Consider the following 19,633-nt stretch of genomic DNA (forward strand, 5'->3'; position numbering starts at 1 on the left):
GCGTAGTGAAACTGAATACTGCATATTACCAGGAAGAGTAAAGTCCTTTAATAGCTTGCTCTTGGTCACTCCATCGAGCTGGGTTTTCATACTTGCAAGCACGTCCACCACATGCCATCGAACACTGCATATGACCAGGAATGACATGGCGAAGGCGTTCCCCTACCTTAGTATATTTTGCGGTTGGACGCCTTGAATTTCCTACAACAGAAAGAAAAACAGAATACATAAGGTTAGCAAACTATCATCACTACCCTAAAATATAATACAGCGAACTTTTAAATGATTAAATTAAAAAAATATAGCATATTAAAGATTTTTCAAGAGATTTAAGCAGCAAGGATTCACAATAAAAATACCATTCTTTGCTTATATTAGCGCTGAAGGTTATATTAGTGCTGTTATTCATGACATCAACTTAGTTTCCTTCTTCATGAAATTATAGGTATGTGATATCCTCCATGATGAAGCAAATATCACGGTCACCTTTTATCTAGAAATGTACGGCATGCCTGCACAAACACATATTAAGCTATGTTTTGCTTTAATTATTTTCTGAAACCAAGGTGTTAAATTGAAATGCTCTACAAGTTAAAAATAAAGCACAGATTAAGCCCTGTGTAAGATATCAGTAAATACAATTATATATAATAAAACAATAACCACTATAAAATGATTTTGAACTATTTCATACGTATTTATATACATCTAAACATCTGAATAAGATTATACACCTTTAGTACACGTTATATAATACATAGCTATAAAACCCAAATATGATTTTTGGCAATAATCTAAAAATACTTCACTTTTTTTCTCAGGAAAAGTTGCATTCAGCTCTGCAGGGCTTACAGATGATATGGCCACCATAACACGGTGCGTGGATGATGAGAGGACCTCTACAACTGAGCTCCGGCGCCTTTGGAGTATGCGGAGAAAGGGATCAGAGGAAGAATGCCTCCGACCCTGAAAAAAGTTGCTAAAAATATTCACAGCTGAGCGCCTCCTGGGTGAACCCTCCATGATCGATCACCCCCTTGCAACACTTTATGAATGCCGTAGAAAACAAACTGGATCTGAAATCCAACTTGCTCAATGCTGAAGTTACACAGAGATGTGTATCTTTCTGTATGATCTAACAGCTATTCAGGATAGGCTGAGCAGTCTCCATAGTAACAAACAATGAAGCCACTGATGCCAGCTACCCTTGTGGCAGCTAAATTCTATATGAATTGATTCTGCTTGGGACAAACTGTTTCCACTGCTGATGAGAATAGTTGCATTTCAAGTAGATAATTCTGCAACTGGACTGGGACAATTTTCCGAAACAAAATGAGTATTTTAGTAAATTGCAGTTATTGTACATTCAGAACATACTACACAGTATATTATACACCAAAATACAATCAAAATGTAGTTTGAGGCACTGCTTTTCTATAAATCTGTAAGTAAATACGCTTACTCCCCCACAGATTAGTTTGACAGCCCATTGCCATCTTTTGCCCTCCACTTAGCTGCTCCAAAATGCAGTTAGTTCTGTAATGATGGGGATTAGTGTGTTGCTATTGAAATTGTTCAGTGATGAATTGCAGACTGCTCACTCATGGACCATTCATATCCACTAACAAAACACAATTTGTTATTGAAAACAAAAGGTTTATTTTTTCAGAGCAGAGCTTTTCATTAACCAAAGCTCTTGAATCTACTGGGTTGAGGTAAAGCAGACTATTGGGTGAAGCAGCCATATAATTTGATTGCTCCAAGTTTCAAGCGGTAGGTATCAGGCTATGAGTTGCCTCCCTCTTTGCTTCCATGCTAAAGAGGGAGATTGAGCTGGCCAGAAAGATTTCAGCACTCTCAAAATCACAGGGCTAAACCATCACTTGCATGGGGTAAGGACTGTAAAAAACATTTAAAATAATAGTCATCTTGTCAGTTCTCTGTTAGAGTGCAATTTATGGATCTTGACGAGCAGGGTAGAGAAAATAAAAGACAGAAGAAAAATCAGTATAACCTAACCCAATAAGCATGTTACTCCTGTTGCCCTCTCTTGAGCCATGTTCTACTCTCAATCTGGGCATGCGATTACCATCTGATGTCATTGGGACTTGCATACTTACACCAATGGAAGTCGATACCTCTTGAAGTGGAACTTGCATGATAAAACCAGGTAAGTAAAAAGTGTTTTTTCCCAGTTTAAAAACCTCAGGCAATAATTTCTTTCTTCTAGGTGAAGACAGGAAGGACGTTACTAGATTTTGAACAGATGTGCCACTTGTCTAGTAAGGGCACACAGAGAGGTTTGGTGCTGCTCCCAGCCCTACCACTTGCCAGCGATGGCAGGAGGGAAGAGGAACATCTAAAATCTGCTCCCTTGGGTGCTGCTATTGCCCAAGAGCCTTTGCTACCCTGTTCCAACCCTAATGCTGATGCCAGGAGGGAGAGGAAGTATTAAAGTCTGCTCCATGGCTGTTGCCCATGAGTGTCTGCTACCAAGCCATGCCTTCCTCTACCAATCACATGCTAATTGAGGATTAGAAAATAGCACTCCCCTCATCCCACTGGGCTATTGCTATCTACGAACCCTTTTAAAAACCTGACATGTCACTATCAATTTCAAAAAAGAAACACTAGCACTTTGAATTAAGTGGATTTCTAGACCCGAAGGCCTGCTAAAGCAAGTTTTTGGGGTGTCTGTTATGGGGTGATTATAGGCTTTTTTAGTTTAACTTCTGAATCTGTTTCCAAGGCCTTACAATTGTCTTAATGTTTGGAATTTTAGAAGTTATTTTTATTTGGATAATTCTTGGGTGCTGAGGTTTAAGTATCATTTGTGATTAAGGGGATTTTTTTAGAGATGGTTCCAATGCTGGCTACATCCATTGACTATACCAAACTTTCAGCTCATCGGTTATTTTGCCTCCTTAGATGTAATTCTGTATGGATTTTCATAAGTCAGTAACATTTTTCTTCTATATATGTCAAATTCAAGGACGTTATAGTGCAGCCAGCAGTTGGTGAGACTGAGGGAGGCAAAATGCCATTATTCTCCCATTGACTTCAGTGCCATATGGAGGTATTCAGCCAAAGTGGTGAATCATAATTATTGCCTGTAAAAATTGTTACTATTTATTATTTGTTTTTTGTGGCACCCCACAATGTCTAAGCACTTCCCGAACACAAAAGATGACACAGTTCTTGTCCTTAAGAATTTATAACCTAACAGAAACAGAAAGTCAAATAGAAGGGAAACATGTCAAGGTGGTTACTGGTCATAGTGATGTTTGAATAACACACTGAATTATTTGTACTGCATATACACACACACACATTATCCCCACAACCTAGCCATAATGGATGTATATGGCTTTTATTTTTTAGAGATGATTCCTTTTAAAAAAAACCTCATCTAAACTTCCTTTTAAAGGGCATATTAAAGAAAATGATTACCTGAACTCATAGTTGAAAGATATGCACTGCTCTTTACCAATGAACAATAAGGCAATTCATTTTGCAGCAAGACCCCTGCAGCCATGGCAGTACCTGTTGAAACAGCAACATGTTGATTGTACATATATCAGAGGAGACTTAAAAAAAATCACTGGAGGATAGCTACACATTATAAAAATATAGCTGAGCAAGTTACATGCAGTATAGAGTGAGACAGAGGCCTTGGGCAGTTAGATATTGGCCGTAATATTCATTGTTACACAGTGGATTTAAATGCAGGAAGTGACAGATTGTCCCAGAAAATTCAAGCTCATACATCCTGCAGTTTTAGTTTTGGAGTTCTGCTGAATATGGACTTCAGGGCTGGACTCTTTATACGAATGAGTCATTTGTCAGAGAAAAACTTAGTTCTCACTTTTTGGTTGGGTGCAGCAGAGTCAGATACTTTATTCTGTTTAGCAGCTACAGCAGGGAGAGACTGCACTAGGACATAGGGTCTCCCCTTCCTAGACAGGTCTCTCAACAAGTAAACAATTACAGCAGCATTTATACTTTTGTTACAGACAATAATAAGCAACAGCTACATTTTGTTTATACATAGGTCATCCTGATATCTTGTTTTTCTCACTTAAGAGACTCCAGTCTACATTTCTTATTATCTACACATTATCTACACAAGGTCGAAACAACTTCTCACACAGTTCTTTTCCACTCGCCTCACACAATCCTCACTTCTACAAATCTCGCGTTATTAGGGTTACAGCTAGCCTGACACTTGCTAACAGAGACTGTCATGCATTAAGATCCCCTACAAATCCCTGTCAGTTCTTTCTCTACTTTCACACATTCAACAAAGGTCCTAGAATAGTCAATATTCAATGCACTGCCATCTCTAGAGTAAACACAAGATTGTAGAACAGAAATCTTGCAAGAATGCTTTTTTTCCAGGAGAAGCTAATGAAATCATTGTGGCAGAACTGTTTCTGGATCGGAAACTTCAGATTTACAATTTTAGATTACTTTGTATTTTTTCAAGAGACACCCATTAATGTGTGCAGTTATCTACAATAGCATGTGTAATCACCATAATTAAGCATATGAATCAGGTGATGGGCCTCAAAACCTCATGTTGGCAATTATGGAAACCATATTTTGCGGGACATTGCTCCACTTAGAAGTCTGGTATCTGAGATCTCAACAATGTGGAGAAGGGCCTTTTGGTATAACCTAAGCTGTGAATTGAAACCGATAGTTATACAAGTATAAACTCCCATAGGGACACTCTTATCCCTGTGTTGGAGTATCTTTTTCTCATTTAGCTTACGTGTGCTAGGAAGTGGTTTAAACAAATAAAAAGGCACTTTTAAACAAGAATAAGAGCATCCACAGAGGAGGTTATATCAGTAGAATAGGTAAAACTTTCCCATGCAGACAAGCCCGTGTACCAAATTCTGCAACAATGTTTTTGGGATTCAATAGCACTAAGCAAGCTGCCTCAATGTACAGGAAATTTACTAAAAAGGTGTTGTGGGGGTGAGAAGGCTGTGTGTTTTTAAGGCATTAATTGCTTGTTTTTCCTTGCCCACTGTTTAATTTATGCATATTTTTGTATAATTGTTTTTTAAAAATTCAAAAGACTTAAAACATCCTCACTACACATTTATCAAAATGTAGCACTGTCGGATTTCATGATGGAGTAAATCAGAAGTATCCCCAATGAAGACAATGGGCCTGGTTCTCATTTACACTAAAGCCACTTTACACTGCTCTGGCATTGTTAAGGGTCTTATGCCCATTCTAAAGTTACATTTACACCCATTTTAAGGTCCCTTTAATGACAGAGCAGTATAAAATGGCTTTAGTGCAAATGCAACCCCTGCAATCTCAAGGTGGCTGTGCTTTGTCTGGACGCATGGAAAAAGAAGGGTAGTAAATCCTTTAAGAGGGGAATGGGGAGGATTGGTAATTACCCACGAAAATATATTGGTTATGTCTGTTATTCAGTGACAATTGGGTAGACCTACCAGATGAGGATAGGATATATTTCTGGCCAACATGAGAAAGGAAATTACCATTCATCTGGGAATCGGGTTGGTGGGGAGGTGGCAGTCACGCTAATTGCTGGTGCCTGTGTGTGGCAGGAGTCCAGTGCAGGTACTCATTCCACAGGGGGTCTGGTTCCCTGATAAACCAGAACGGGAAGGGGACCTAATGGGGAAGCATCCCCTAAGAAAGCTAGGGAACAGAGATCGGGGCTCCTAATGTCTACTCCAGCAAGGAGACAACCTCTTTCCCCAGCCCCTTAACTCTCATACAAAGGGAAGGCAGTAGGGTGCCAGCAATGACCAGGTGTGGAGGACTGATGGCAACCCTCTACCAAGTGGAAGTGATTAGGGAACGAAATATTGCATGGATTACTGCCAGTTACTTCCCAGATGGGTTAATGCAGTCACAGCCTACTTAAGCCACATCATCTCTTTTTTTCTGTGTTTCCAGGACAATAAGAATCAGGCACAGTGTACCTTCATGTAAGTGAAAGCACCTTAAGAAACAAAGAGCATTTAGAATCTTCAAGGATGCCAAGAAGTGCATTGTATTATAAAGAAGAAAAAAAGTTAGGGTTACCTGTATATGAAATGTTTTCTACGCTGACCCTTGACTTTGTTGTTTTAGCAGCAAATTCCTTCATCATATGGGTAGCTGACAGCTATATTTAGGTAGCCCAGCACTTTTCATTTTAAGAGTTGCTTGTGCCCTTTTTTCAGAAGTGCTAACATTTTCACTGTTTGCAATGGGTCTCTGGAATTCAGCAAGGGGAAAGCCCGCAGGCTAAAGAAATGCCTTTTATTTGTCTCATGAAGTTCCATTCAGGTTCAGTTGAGTTGTAAACTATTTTAAAAAAAATCACCCTTTCCCTTCTCACTTGCATTCCTCAGGAAAATTCTGGCAGCCTGCCAAAATTATAATTGAACACACAAACATTCTAAAGATTTAAGTCCATGCTACCCATTGTTTAAAGCAGCAGCACCACCACCATCCCATGCTGCACTCGGAATGCCTGGGAGCTGCCAGCGCAGCTGTAGTGGCAGGACGGAGGGAAGGGGGAAAAGAGCTGAGTCAAGCCAGGCTGGGCTCCACTGATCCAGCACAGGACCAAGACATCCCATTTCCCATCCCCGGGGCATGACCTGGGGGCAAGAGTCCCCCAACCTCCCCATAGGGGAAAAGAGACAGCCAGATTGGACTCCCCTTGTTATCTCCTCTGGCCATCCCATTCTCCACTCTGGAGGTACCACTGTGGTGGGAGGAAGGAATGATTGTTGGGCTGGGTCAGACTCTCCGCCATCACCCCTGGACCCAGCATATGGAGTCAGTCAACCATCTCTCCCCTCCTCCTGCTGCCACCTACTACAATCAGTCCTGTAACTCAAGTGGCCAAAGTCTGCACTGCAGTGCTGATGGTCAGGGTTCACACCAGATGATGGTGCATGTTGGCTGAATTGTACATAATAGAATTTTATTTTTACCTTTTTCCTCTAACAAAAACACCACCCCTGGAAATTACATCCAAAAAACTATTAAAAGAACATGATTAGTTGTTAAGTCAAGCACTTGAAAATTTGGAAATACCAGACTTATGGCTCCTCTCCTTTCTGAGTATGCATTGTCCGGCTATGCCAGAGGAAAGACAGGAGGAAACGGACATGGTTTAATTAGGCTGCGACTTTATTCACTTAAAATATCCGGCGTATCTGGCAAGAAGTTGTACAGTACAGCTGGTCATCATTCCCTTAATAATTTCCACCGAATTTTGAGGGCTGCTGTCAGCCCTGTCCCTTCCCAACCTGATCCCAGGCATCCCATTGCTGGGCCCCCAATGCCCTCCCCTCACATGAAGGTTAAGGGGCTAGAAAAGGAGGGGAGTTGACTCCTCATTGGACCAGATGTCAGAGCCCCAAATCCTTTTCCTCGGCTCCCCTACGGGCTGCATTCCTCTAAATCCCCTTCCAATCCATTTGATCCAATAACCATAGCCTTTCCATAACAAGTACCTGCACTGGATATTTGTCCCAAATATTACATAGTAAGTTGCGATATTGTAACCTATGTCCCACCCTACCGAGTCCTGCTGTGGGAAGGTGGAAAAAATACCCTATCTTGGCCAATCTGGCAGCGAGGGAAAAATTCCTTCCCATCCCCAAGGAAAAGGGCAACTAGCACAATGGCCACGATGGATCAAGAAGAAACCCAGTCCTTTTTCAGATTCCATGGGTGGCATGATGGATACTGCCAGACCAATCCCAGTGAAAGATGGCTTCTCCAGACTGTCCAGGGTATAAATACCCACCCTACTCTTCCAGTCACCTGGAAGTGTAGTTACTCCACACCTCTGGTCCAGCCACTTCCTGCTCCATCAGATACATTTTCCCTTTTCCTCCTTCTCTAGTACCAGTTGCAGAGGAAGCCCAAAAATGGGCAACAACCCCTTTACTTCCTCCCAGCAAGACAAGGACCCACTGCATACAGCTATGGTGAGCCCATTATGATCCAGTTTTAACTACACGATCACATACTGTTTTTTCCACAGGACCTTTGCCTTACTCAGTGCACAGAATGGAAGAACAAGGCTGCAGGGGCAACCATAAATCTGGCATTTCTACATTTCAAATGCTTGACTTCACAACCTACAAAATTTTCTTTTAACCTAGTGTTTTGATACTTAATTGCCAGAGACAAAATAAATGTGTGTGTCAAATTCTAATGACAATCTGATCACTTTATTCTTGTGCCTTTACTAAATACATTAAATTATTTTTTTTAATATTATTTCCATTGGGATTGGATTCATTTAAGACTTACTAAGTCTTTGTTCTTCAACACATTTTGATTCTTTAGAACTCTTTTGTTCATAGTCCATAATGGGAATATCTAGCTGTGATGCAGGCACTGAAACTGCTAATCACAATAGGAGATCTTACTATTAGAGCTATTTAACCACAAGCTAGAAGGCTACTTAACTCAAGCTACTGATTCACACAAATTATTTCTGCTGCAGCCGCTTGAACAATACATTTAACAATTAAAATAACTCTCTAGATGTTGGATAAATGGCACAAATTTGCATACAAAAATAGTTTCTAAACTCGTCCATATACAAAAGGAGAATGGAAAACAAACAGTGTATTTTCCAGCTGCACGCTACAGGGACACTGTCAAGTTAATCATACTTGGGAAAGTTTTCTGTCTAAAAATTTGTACTTGCTTTTGTTACAATTAACATATGCGAGTACAGTAACTGAGGTTAAAGGAAAATATGTTTTTTGTTTGTTTGAGGGGAGTGCATATAACAGTACTTTGCACATTTACCATACAATCAATTTTGTGTGGATCATTTATATAATACGGTAAAATAAATTCATAAAACACAAACGTGGTGGTAAAACCGCAAAAATTGGCAGAAGTACTCAGGAGAAGGTGTGTTTTCCAAAACTATTTCATATTTTTTTAAGAATTAACTTCAGTTACGTTTGATGGGATCTCTTTTATTTTAAGAAAAGATCAGTATTGCAGAAAATTGTGTAGCTACAGAATTGCAGAAGGCTAATTAGCTCTTTCTAAATAATAAAGCAATAAGAGTTGGTTGATCTGCCCAGGAATTTCTTTGCCTAGGAACTGGACATCCCTGAAATTCCTTTCCAGAACCCAGACCAATCCTATTGCTCTTTCCCATTTGAGCAGTGCCATGGACTTCAATATTTTCTTTATTTTAGGAGTGCTGTAGTATTTCATTTCAAACATGAGTATGCTGAATTTACTACATGACAGTTATTCTGAATTCAGTAATGTGAGCAATACTCAGTCTGCATTTATTTTTTTTAAAACAAGCTAAGTGGGATTGTGCTTACTTTAAATAGGAAAATTGCTCTTTTTGGAACAAGGGCAAAATGTGGCTCACAATGAGGAAAATGTGTTGTGATTTGGAACAGGAAGTACTATTTAACATTGCAGTATTGTAAGTATATACAGTAAACTGTTTCAGGTTACGGATTTTGTTTTGCATTGTTACACAAACAAGGACAGTGCTAAAGTAAAACTAGTGCTTGAGTAACAACTGCTCACTTGATTCTTATAAATGGCACGAGAGTGGAAAGAGAATTAGGGGCTTGTGATTCTCTGTTTAGCTGCTGCAGTTTTCTTTAAGCAGTTAGGATAAAATTTGAAGGCGTTTTCTGGAAAGAGATTAGCATTTTCTGTTTCTTTCATTTAAAATATAGTTTTATTCTTCAAAGTCCATATTCACCAGTTTGTTCATTATATTTTACACTCAATCCTGGAACATGCTAGAGAAAAAACAAACAAACAAACAGCCAGCATGTTATTTTAGGCCATGTTCCTAATTCTCTTGCAGAGCTAATAAAGTCAGGTCTTGAGGCAATCATGCTATGACAGTAATCAGATTATCTACATTATCCATGTGACATACACCTCTATTGCCATGACAGCAAAGCAGGAGGTCTTTAATCTCAGATACATGGTTTTATTTATAGATAGACAGACAGGGAACAGCATCTTAGGCGATCTACCTTCTTCATATATTTAACCACATATCAACCACAGATTACAGTGCCATTAAGTCTGCATAAATAACATAGCTAATGGAACTATAGTACAGTAATAGCATACACCTATTGCCTAACTGAAGGAAACAGCAATATACTATTGCCCAAGGACACAATGGCTCCTGAATTGTGGTACACTGTCTGATACCAAAGACTGAGGGAAATACTGTACCAAAGACAATTATTTTATTGCTCATACCATGTTGCCAGTCAGTACAGATTCTGCAGATATTTTCTCCCCTTCCTGAAGAAAACTGATCCTCAAATAAAAAGGACCCATAAGTTTTGGCTGGCTGGCTTTGGTCACTATGTTGATCTACACTTTTGTTGACTGAACTGAACCAAAATCCCATTATGCTCTATAGGGCTAGACCAAAGGTGAAGTGGAAAAGTACTCCTTGAAAAATTAGGGATATGTCTACACTGCATCAAGAAGTGAACTTCCCAGCCCAGGTCCAGACAAGACTTCTGTTTGTGGGGGTCACACTAGCATGCTAAAAATTGCCGTGTAGACGTTGCAACTCAAGCTGGAGCCTCAGTTGTCAGATCCGCCCGCCCACCCACCCAAGCTTGGGAGCCCGAGCTGTATCATCTACCCAGCTATTTTTAGTGCACTAGCATGAGCCCCCCACTAACACAGGTCTGTGGATCAGGACTGGGAGGCTTGCTCCCAGATGCAGTGTAGACGTATCCTATAGAGCTGAGACTGCAGGTGGTAGTTTCACTACATAAGGAATAGAATTTTACTTTAGACTGTGAAATCAACTCTCACAAACAAATGTATTAATTAAAATATGTAAACTGCAAAGGTAATTGGATACGGTGTGTAATGCAACTAAACTAAGTAGCTAACACTAAACAAGTAAAATGTATCATTACTGGAATGCTTTGTGTTTGTGCAAAGTTGTAGAACTATGAACGGTACTCATTAAGCCTACTCATTAAGCCTACTGTAGTAGTTAAACTGTTAAAATCTCTGGGTTTGTACATGTAGAATCTGTCTGAAAATAAAATGTACACTCAGAGGCTTTCAAAATATGCACCATCTGCCAGGTATGAATGATTATCTGTACAAGGTTTGGTTGGTATAGATGTCTCTATGTCTCGCAAAACATGGACTGAGCTAAATAGAAGATGTGTAAGGTCTGGTAATACAGAGAAATTTGTGGAATCCTTTATTTGTTATAAACAAGGGTATGTGTGTATATGTATAAGAAGAACTGTGTTCAGACTTTGGAACAGATACAGACTGGAGAAATAGGCTGTGATTACTACAAAGCTGTTCCCTTGACTGGGTAATGTATATTCCTTTCTGTATTGTGCTGATTTATCTTTGATTAATAAACTGGCAGAGTATGGGTTATATGATTTTTGGCAATATGTATTTGATAACAGATGAGTAGCAGTCATCTGGAATTGAACTAGAATAGTTGAGAGTGAAATAACTATCAGGTTCATTTAAATTTACATCGAGCATTTTGCAGACCTAATTCCACCACTCACTAATGCCTTATTGAACCAGTTCTTAAATATGTGCTCTGATGACATTCAGCCACCTTCTTGGCAAGTCTTTTTCACTGCCCAGTTTCTCTTGCTGTTAAGACTTTTCTTACTACTTAGCCAAAATGAATATTTTTTTAGCTTCATGTCACTGCACCATATCTTATTAACTTGTGAAACTCCCTCTTTTCATTTATACCATTACTCTGAAATCAGTTATTCAATGTGCTCCTGCCTACAGAGTCTTTTTAAAAAACTACAAAATGTAGCTCTTTATCCTACAGTTATTTTTGTTATAGAATTGGATTAACAACAAATGAATTGTTGAAGAAACTAAAAACAACTTGAGTAGAACTTCAGGTATTCTTTTAGACACTATTTTTTGTGAGCAGCATTTTTTTTTCCATTTTATAGCACCACGGCTTTCATTAGGCATTGAAAAAGCATCTCTTAAAACTTCTCAATGCTATTTCTCAGTAACAGCCACAAAATGTTGCATGTTCCAATCATATGAATCTAGATACTCTAAAGCATGGATCCATTTAGGATAATGATCCAATAAGACTCTGCCTGTCATTCTCCCACTCCATGCTCCTCAGTACTTCCAAGTCACTGAAATTTGCAACAGCAAAACCATGTAGCACAAGAAGTCTGGCTTACACATCATAGGACAAATCCTGTCTAGTACTCCACTAGTGCAGAGAGACAATTCTCTTGCAGAGGAAGTGGTGTGATTACTTTGTGCCACCAGGGCGGAAAGAGAAGGGGGACCCAAGATTGAGAGAGACTGCACAGCGGGACAAGAGGACTCCCTATTTACAATTATCAGTCTGCAGCAGGAACAGTACGTGTGGCTAAGGAAAGAGGTTGGTGGTTCCACCTCTATGTCTGTTGGGGGTAAGGAAGGACCACACAGGCAATGGAAGCTACTCCTCTAGGTCCCATGACTGGCTTTGCTGTCACTCTGCCTTGAGTGGAAGATTCCTTCCCCCGCCCCCATCTCTGCTATCTGGGAGGTCTGCCTGGTGCCCAGATGTTGTTTAAGCTGGGTGTTGTGCAGAGTATTTGCCCGAGAATGAGGGAGAGAAAAACGGATAAAGTTTGACATTCTGGCTGCCAGAAAAGAATTGCACTGACTAAAAGAAATGAGAGAACAAGACTATCCCCCAAGTAATTAATATGGCTGTTTAACATAAAAATACAAATAATTATTGCTTTTTCTTACAGAACCTATTTCCAAAACTTGCAGACAAGTTTCTGTTTTCTAGAATAGAAGGGCTCCAGTTCTGCCAACTCAGCTGCCACCATGAACAGTAACCCGATGGTAAGGCTCATTATCATATTTTTGTTGAACTAAATTAATACATAAAGGTCTCTGTCCTGCAAACTCATATGCCTGTGAGTAACTTTGTACATGTGAGTAAATCCATGGAGTTCAGTGAGACTACTCATGTACTTACAATATCAGGGCCATAGTTAGTAGCCAATTTTAAAATCTCTATGTATAAGAAATTCAGTATTTTCAACCTCAATATAAAAGGGACATAATGAACTTGAAGTCTAATCAACTTAATGAGTGAACAGTAGTATCAGACACTACACATCTCCCACAGTCCCTCTGCTGGTTTTTGTGGATACGTCCATATCTTCCTGCTTTTGTTTTTTTAAGGTGTTGTGTTTTCCTCTGTTATCTTTCATACATAAACAATAGGCAAAAACCATCTAAGGCCAGATTTTAAAAGTAGGTGCCTAAAGATGCAACTAGGTGCCTAGTATCAGAGGGGAAGCCATGTTAGTCTGGATCTGTAAAACGCAACGAAGAGTCCTGTGGCACCTTATAGACTAACAGACGTATTGGACGAAGTGGGTATTCACCCACGAAATCTTATGCTCCAATACATCTGTTAGTCTATAAGGTGCCACAGGACTCTTTGTTACTTTTTTATAGGTGCCTAGTCCCTTTTGAAAATCCCATTAGGCATCTTTTTACATCTTTAGGCACTAAATACTTTCAAAAATCTGGCCCATTCCTGCCAACAATATCTTACATGAGTAATTACTCTGGCCCTACTGAAGTCAATGGGACTACTCCCCTCACTAGTTAGTCATGTGGATAAGTGTTTTCAGGATCAGGTCCTTACCTGCCAAAACACAGGAAGGAACGAAAGCAACAACACAAAGTTCTGTAAACTGCACAAAGTTTTCTTCTCGAATCTCTAAATGTTGTTTTCTCTAATCTCTAAGTTATAGCAGCAGTTCTCAACCAGGGGTCTGAGACCCGAGCAGGTTTCAGGGGGTCCGCCAAGAAGGGCCAAAATTAGACTCACTGGGGCCCAGGGCAGAAAGCTGAAGCCCCTGCCACCCAGGGCTGAAGCCAAAGCCTGAGCAGCTTAGCTTCGCGGGGCCCCCTGTGGCGTAGGGCTCTGGGCAATTGCTCTCCTTGCTACCCCTAACGCTGGTACTGCCTTTTATATGCAGAAAAAACAGCTGTTGTGGCACAGGTGGGCTATGGAGTTTTTATAGCATGTTGAGGGGGCCTCAGAAAGAAAAAGGCTGAGAAAGCCTGAGTTATAGTAACCTTAGATGATACTTTTTACCAGTGTAGGTTAAAGAAAGTCACAGTAACGTGATCATAAAAAAAAAAATCCTTTTACCCTATTTCTCCAACACATGAGAAACAATTAAACTTGTCAAAATTCAGTTTTTTAAACCAGGTATTTTAAAATATGCAATCAAGAGGTTTTTACATTAAAACATTTTTAAATATGCTAACAAGTAGCCAATTAGAAGACTTTTCAGCCAGAAGTACGTCACTTAAAAAAAAAAAAGGGCAAATTTTATAATAGACTTGCTAACTCAACATAACACCATTGTCATAAATAATACAAATTAGTACAAATTTGTAAAGATGCTCAGAGAAGTAATGTTTTTATTTCCATGTTGCATTATTACTAGTGATGACAATTTAAAAAGGGAAAATATTATTCCCTAAGGAGTTTTCAAACTAGGTTAGCAACAAGACACAAGAGGTGGATGAAAAACAGATGGGCGGTGAGGGGGAGAAATGGAGGTCAAGGTAACAATAACACACATGTTTTCATATAGACTAGCCATATGACATTTACACAGTGGGGTGATCCTACACCTGTGGCAAAACACCCAGTGATTTAAATGGGAACAGGATTAGGACCAGTGTGTTACTTCTGTACCTCCCTCCATGGACTTTTTTTTTTTTTTTAAACAGAAAAACAATATTCACCATCTGTTTCAGTAAGAACTGAATGTGACTTAATCATTAAGCACAGTGTTTACACGGGACTGTGGCTGCTTATGGTATATCATAGACATACAAAAGAAACAAAAGCATATAATTAGGTTTGGAAGGTTTAGATTTTTATGGGTAAATGTTGATAAACACCAACTTCACTGCACAAACACAGTTAAAAAATATTTCCACTGATGACAACTGAAATTTGCAAACAGGCAAAGTAAAAAACAATACTGTTTGAGAACTTAAGAGTTAAAATCCAGTGATTTAGTCTTTTGAATTAGACTTATTACAAACAGACTAGTAAATGAATAGTAAAAACACATATAATTTGTTGATTTAATTACAGGATATTTACTTTGCATATTTTGACATGTGATGTTGACCATGTGTCTTCATCATTCATAAAGTTTTAACTTTTTGAATCTCAATGTCTGTCATTTAATTTTATGATACCTTCCTCATAGTTTTCCACAACTGTGAAAATTTAAATCTATAAAAATGCTTAAAAATAAATATCAATAATATCCAACAAAATTATATAAAATAAAAGTCAAATTCTGCCAAGCCTACATACAATTCAGCAGAACATTGCGTAGGTGTCGCAGCCCTGGGTATTAATTGAAGGTGGGCATAAATTAAATAGCAAGAAATTTCATGCTAAACTGATGGACAGGTCTAACAATTGATTTAATTAGTATTATTTAATTCACTATCAGAGTTCTTCAGTAAATGCTAGCACGATAGTTTACAGACCTTATTTTAAACTACCTTGAACAGGCTGGCAGCCAATAATTACTACTGGGAATGATAAAGGAACAGAGTAAAAGTGAATACATTAACTGTTCTACAAACAAAACTGGTGACTCAGATATTATTAATCTTGCATCTCATGTTTAGTAAGACTACACTTTTTCTGATTTACATGGTGAACTACATACAAAAGAGTGAATTGGATTGTCATTATAGCTTGGAATGCTATACACAACTGAATTTTAATATAACTATGCTCACAAGTGCACATGCTTTAAAATTGGACTTTAGCAATGCCAAATGAATATAAAGTTCTGTCCTTTGCAAATTTCAAACACTCAGAACCGGAGAGAGTTAGCGTCTCATTTTAAATTAGTTTTAACAAGCAATTTCAATATTTTCAGTTTAACGCCTTACCTGTTACCCAGAAAAAAGATTGGGTGACTGTTGATCCCTTCATTACTGCAGATTTGACAAAGCACAATTAGCGTGTTGTATGAAAATACCTGTTTATAGAAATGAATCCTAGATGTTGTTGCAGTTTTTACTACAGTTAATTGGATTTGTAAGGGTAATCTGGGAGGAGCCAATAACAATCAATTTTTTTCCCCTAAGACTACATGTGCAATACCTAAGGGACTATGCAGATAATCATCCCATAAACTGCTTTCTGTGTCTGGTTTAGATTTTAAAGGGATTGAGGCAAACAGGCTACATTAAACCTGAATCCTTTTCCTCTTCCTTTCGTTCATCTCGCTCCCATTACTGTCCAGCAAAACCTGTTTGTCATTTCTGGTAGGTATTTATAAGATGTGCTTGTTAACCACTGAAGCACGCAGAGCTGGCAATGTAGAGATCATTTCAGATAAAGTTACATTAAATGAGTACTCTGTAATAAATTAATTTTGAAACACAATGAATAATGTCATGCTCAAATCTCTGGTATCTCATCCGTTCTTTTAATATTTTCTTTCTTATTTTAACATAGAAGCCTAGCATATAACTAATGTAGGTATAGCTAGTGTAAATTAATGGGATTAAACATTATTTGTTTACAACAACATGAAAAAACAAGTGCTTCTGAAGACAGCATACCTAATCAAAGTAGGAAGAGCCTAACTATATGGATTTTTGGGGGGTGAGTCAATCAGCAAACAACTAGCGAATATACAGTATGGGAAATATTTTGCTCTATTTTACAAAGTTCATTTCAACCATTGAACATTAGTTGACAATACAAAAGGTTTCCATTGATACTTGCAGCTCTTATTAAAAAGCTGGCAATGCAAGTAACGGTTGTTGAAAGGTTTCAGAGTAGCAGCCGTGTTAGTCTGTATCTGCAAAAAGAACAGGAGTACTTGTGGCACCTTAGAGACTAATGAATTTATTTCAGCATGAGCTTTCGTGATTCACCATAACATGACACCCCTTTCTGCCTCCCTCCCCTTTACTTAAAAACACAGTAGCCTATTTTCACACAAGCTTCTTGGAGATTGGGAGATCTGCTTTATTTACGCAAGCAAAGCGATCCGGATACAACTGTTCTAAGGGTTAAGCCTACAACCCAATTAAGCTTGGAAAATATTGTGTCAGCTAAGGACCTGTCTTAATTTGGCCAGAGGAGACTCTGAGTTGATAACAGAGCTAAATTGTTATGTCTGTTTTTAGAAACATTCTTCTGATCAGATTTAACTGTTTATGATGGCTAACATCCATGGAATTAGTAAAATTCAGAGATGAAAAAAATTGCTCCTACATGCAAAGCTTTATATAAGGAGAGTGATAGGGCCAAACTTTAAATTGCAGATGCTATTTTTCACAGATGTTATTTTTGCAAACACAAAAACTGATGTGTACACAAACTGAATTTGCATTCAAGTTGTGTTTTTTTCATGGCTAATTACAATATCCAATTTGTACAAATCCAAGCACAATTGTGCAAAAAGCCCAGCCATGGAAATAAAAATTTGGTCATGGAAAGTTGCATCCACAATTTAAGGGCCCTATTGAGGTCCCTTAAAAAATATGGCCCATTGTTATTCACAAGTTTGCTTTTTCTTCTTTAGATTTTCCAGTTAAATATTATTTTCTTTAAAAATGACATAGTAAAAATATTACTGTTTACAAAAATGACTGGTTTGATAGTATAGTCCTTGGAGAAAGTGAAGTAAGGAAAAGGTTACATGACCAATACCACCCTCTGTGAAAAGTAAGTTTGGTGCACTCCATTATGTTATCAGACCAAACAACTTTGACTCACAAATGTTTAATTTGTTAATTACAGAGGGAGAAAAGAAATCCATTAAATCCACTGTTTCCACCCCTCAGGGATTTTGTGTCTCATGAAGAAACTATAATTTCATATGTCCAGTCAATTTTTTTATTTTAGAAATATCAATGGCAAATATTCACTGTCCAAGTAAGCAATAGATATTTACCGAGAGGGAAAAAGTTATTTTAATTGTATTTTTTAAACCTCTTGGCTATGTCATTGCAATTCCTTTCCCTTTTGTAGCTGAAAAATATTCAATGAAACAATCCATAACTCAAAAATAAATGTCAATGTTTTTAACCATATGGCAAATTGTTGCTATCACTTTCGATATTGTACCTAAAATTTCTGCACACAAAAGAAGACTGAAGTATATTAATAGACTATGAGGGATGCCCTAATAATTGCCCTAGTAATACTTGTAATTTATTTATAACTGACAGATTCTGGAGGACATATAATTTCATTCTGTTCCCTTGTAATGTTCCCTGTAATTAACATGCATATTAAAATATATATTTTAGGACTGAAGGTGCTATAGACAGTAGTGACATATCAGGTGATAGAATAAATTGCTGAGAGGCAAAATCATAAAGCCTTTAACTAAGGAAGTTATTAGTGCTCATTTTCATGTTTTCTACATTCTATAATACAGTTAAAGAGTAAACTCTAATTCCTTTAAAAAACTATTTGAAGAGGCTCATTATTTCAAACTTTAAGGTCAGAAACTTGGTAAGTTAACTGAGATGCCATATATAAAAATAGTATTAACTATTTGAGTGCCAAAATTGTGTTTGTGTCTCTTTCAAATGTGTGCTTAATTCTAGCTACAAAACAGTTTCTAAAAATTAAAAGTTGTAGATAGTTAATATACAAGAACCAATTTTTGTTGTTGTTTAGAAACCTGACCAGATTAGATTTTCACACTTCAAAAATAATCGCTTTAGAAAGTATTATTATGTCCCCTTGCTTTTTTAGTATGTCACCTTGGGATTCATTTTCTAGAAATACTGAGCATCTCCAGTTCCCATTGACTTCAGGTGGAACTGTGGGAGCTCAGCATATCTGAAAAATCAGTCTCTATGAGTCCTATCCTGCAAACACTTAACCATGTAAGAAACTTCATTTACTTGAGTGGTCCCTTAGAAGTCAATGAAGTATTTAGGTAAGCAAAATTATTCATGTACTTAAGTGTTTGCAGGATGGGGCCCCTAGCTGTAACTAACAAGATTGTAACTACTTTATGGATCCAAATTTGCCAGGTTCTGAGCACCCTCAGTCACCCCTTTGACTTCACTGGGAATTGAAGGTGCTCAGCAGGATCAGGCTTGAAAACAGTAAAAACTGAAGACACAGGCACAAGTAAAATTCTCTAGAATAACATTACCACCTCTTGTTTTAAGTACACATGGTTCACCATTATTAGAGAACTGGCTCCACACATGACTGAGACCTGCTAGTATAGTATGTATGTCAGATATTTCAAATCTCAGCACCCACAACCTTGGTAAATAAATGATATATCTTTATGGAGTGTTGGGGGGGGGGGAAACGATAGAAGTTAAGCTGATTCTTTAGTTGAATACTGAAGAAACAGAATACGTAGTCAGATTTTTTTTAAATTGAATTTAAGGCAAAGAAAGGTAATTTTTAAACATTTAGATGAGCTTCTTAGTGAGAACTGATGCATTTTGGAAACTCTGAAATTTTAATATTTGAATGATAGCTAATGAGCACTTCAATCATTACTTTTCCTAATGATAACATAAC

The 19,633-nt window shown here is 38.1% G+C and overlaps 1 protein-coding gene across 2 annotated transcripts in view; it reads right to left on the reverse strand.

Annotated features, from left to right (window-relative positions):
• PTPDC1 (protein tyrosine phosphatase domain containing 1) overlaps positions 1-19,633 on the reverse strand; it is a 45,654-nt gene that overhangs the window by 17,387 nt on the left and 8,634 nt on the right. The window contains exons 3-4 of one of the 2 annotated variants that reach the window (XM_039482082.1): positions 3,451-3,543; positions 30-201 (exon numbers count right to left, since the gene is read on the reverse strand). In XM_039482082.1, the coding sequence (XP_039338016.1) occupies positions 30-201; positions 3,451-3,535 (257 nt within the window). In that variant the 5' untranslated portion in view covers positions 3,536-3,543. Of the gene's footprint in view, positions 1-29; positions 202-809; positions 1,039-3,450; positions 3,544-19,633 lie in introns of those variants that run through there. The other variant, XM_039482083.1, reaches the window with a different exon arrangement.

Source organism: Mauremys reevesii, linkage group 7, assembly GCF_016161935.1.
Source record: "Mauremys reevesii isolate NIE-2019 linkage group 7, ASM1616193v1, whole genome shotgun sequence".
Classification (NCBI taxonomy): domain Eukaryota; kingdom Metazoa; phylum Chordata; order Testudines; family Geoemydidae; genus Mauremys; species Mauremys reevesii.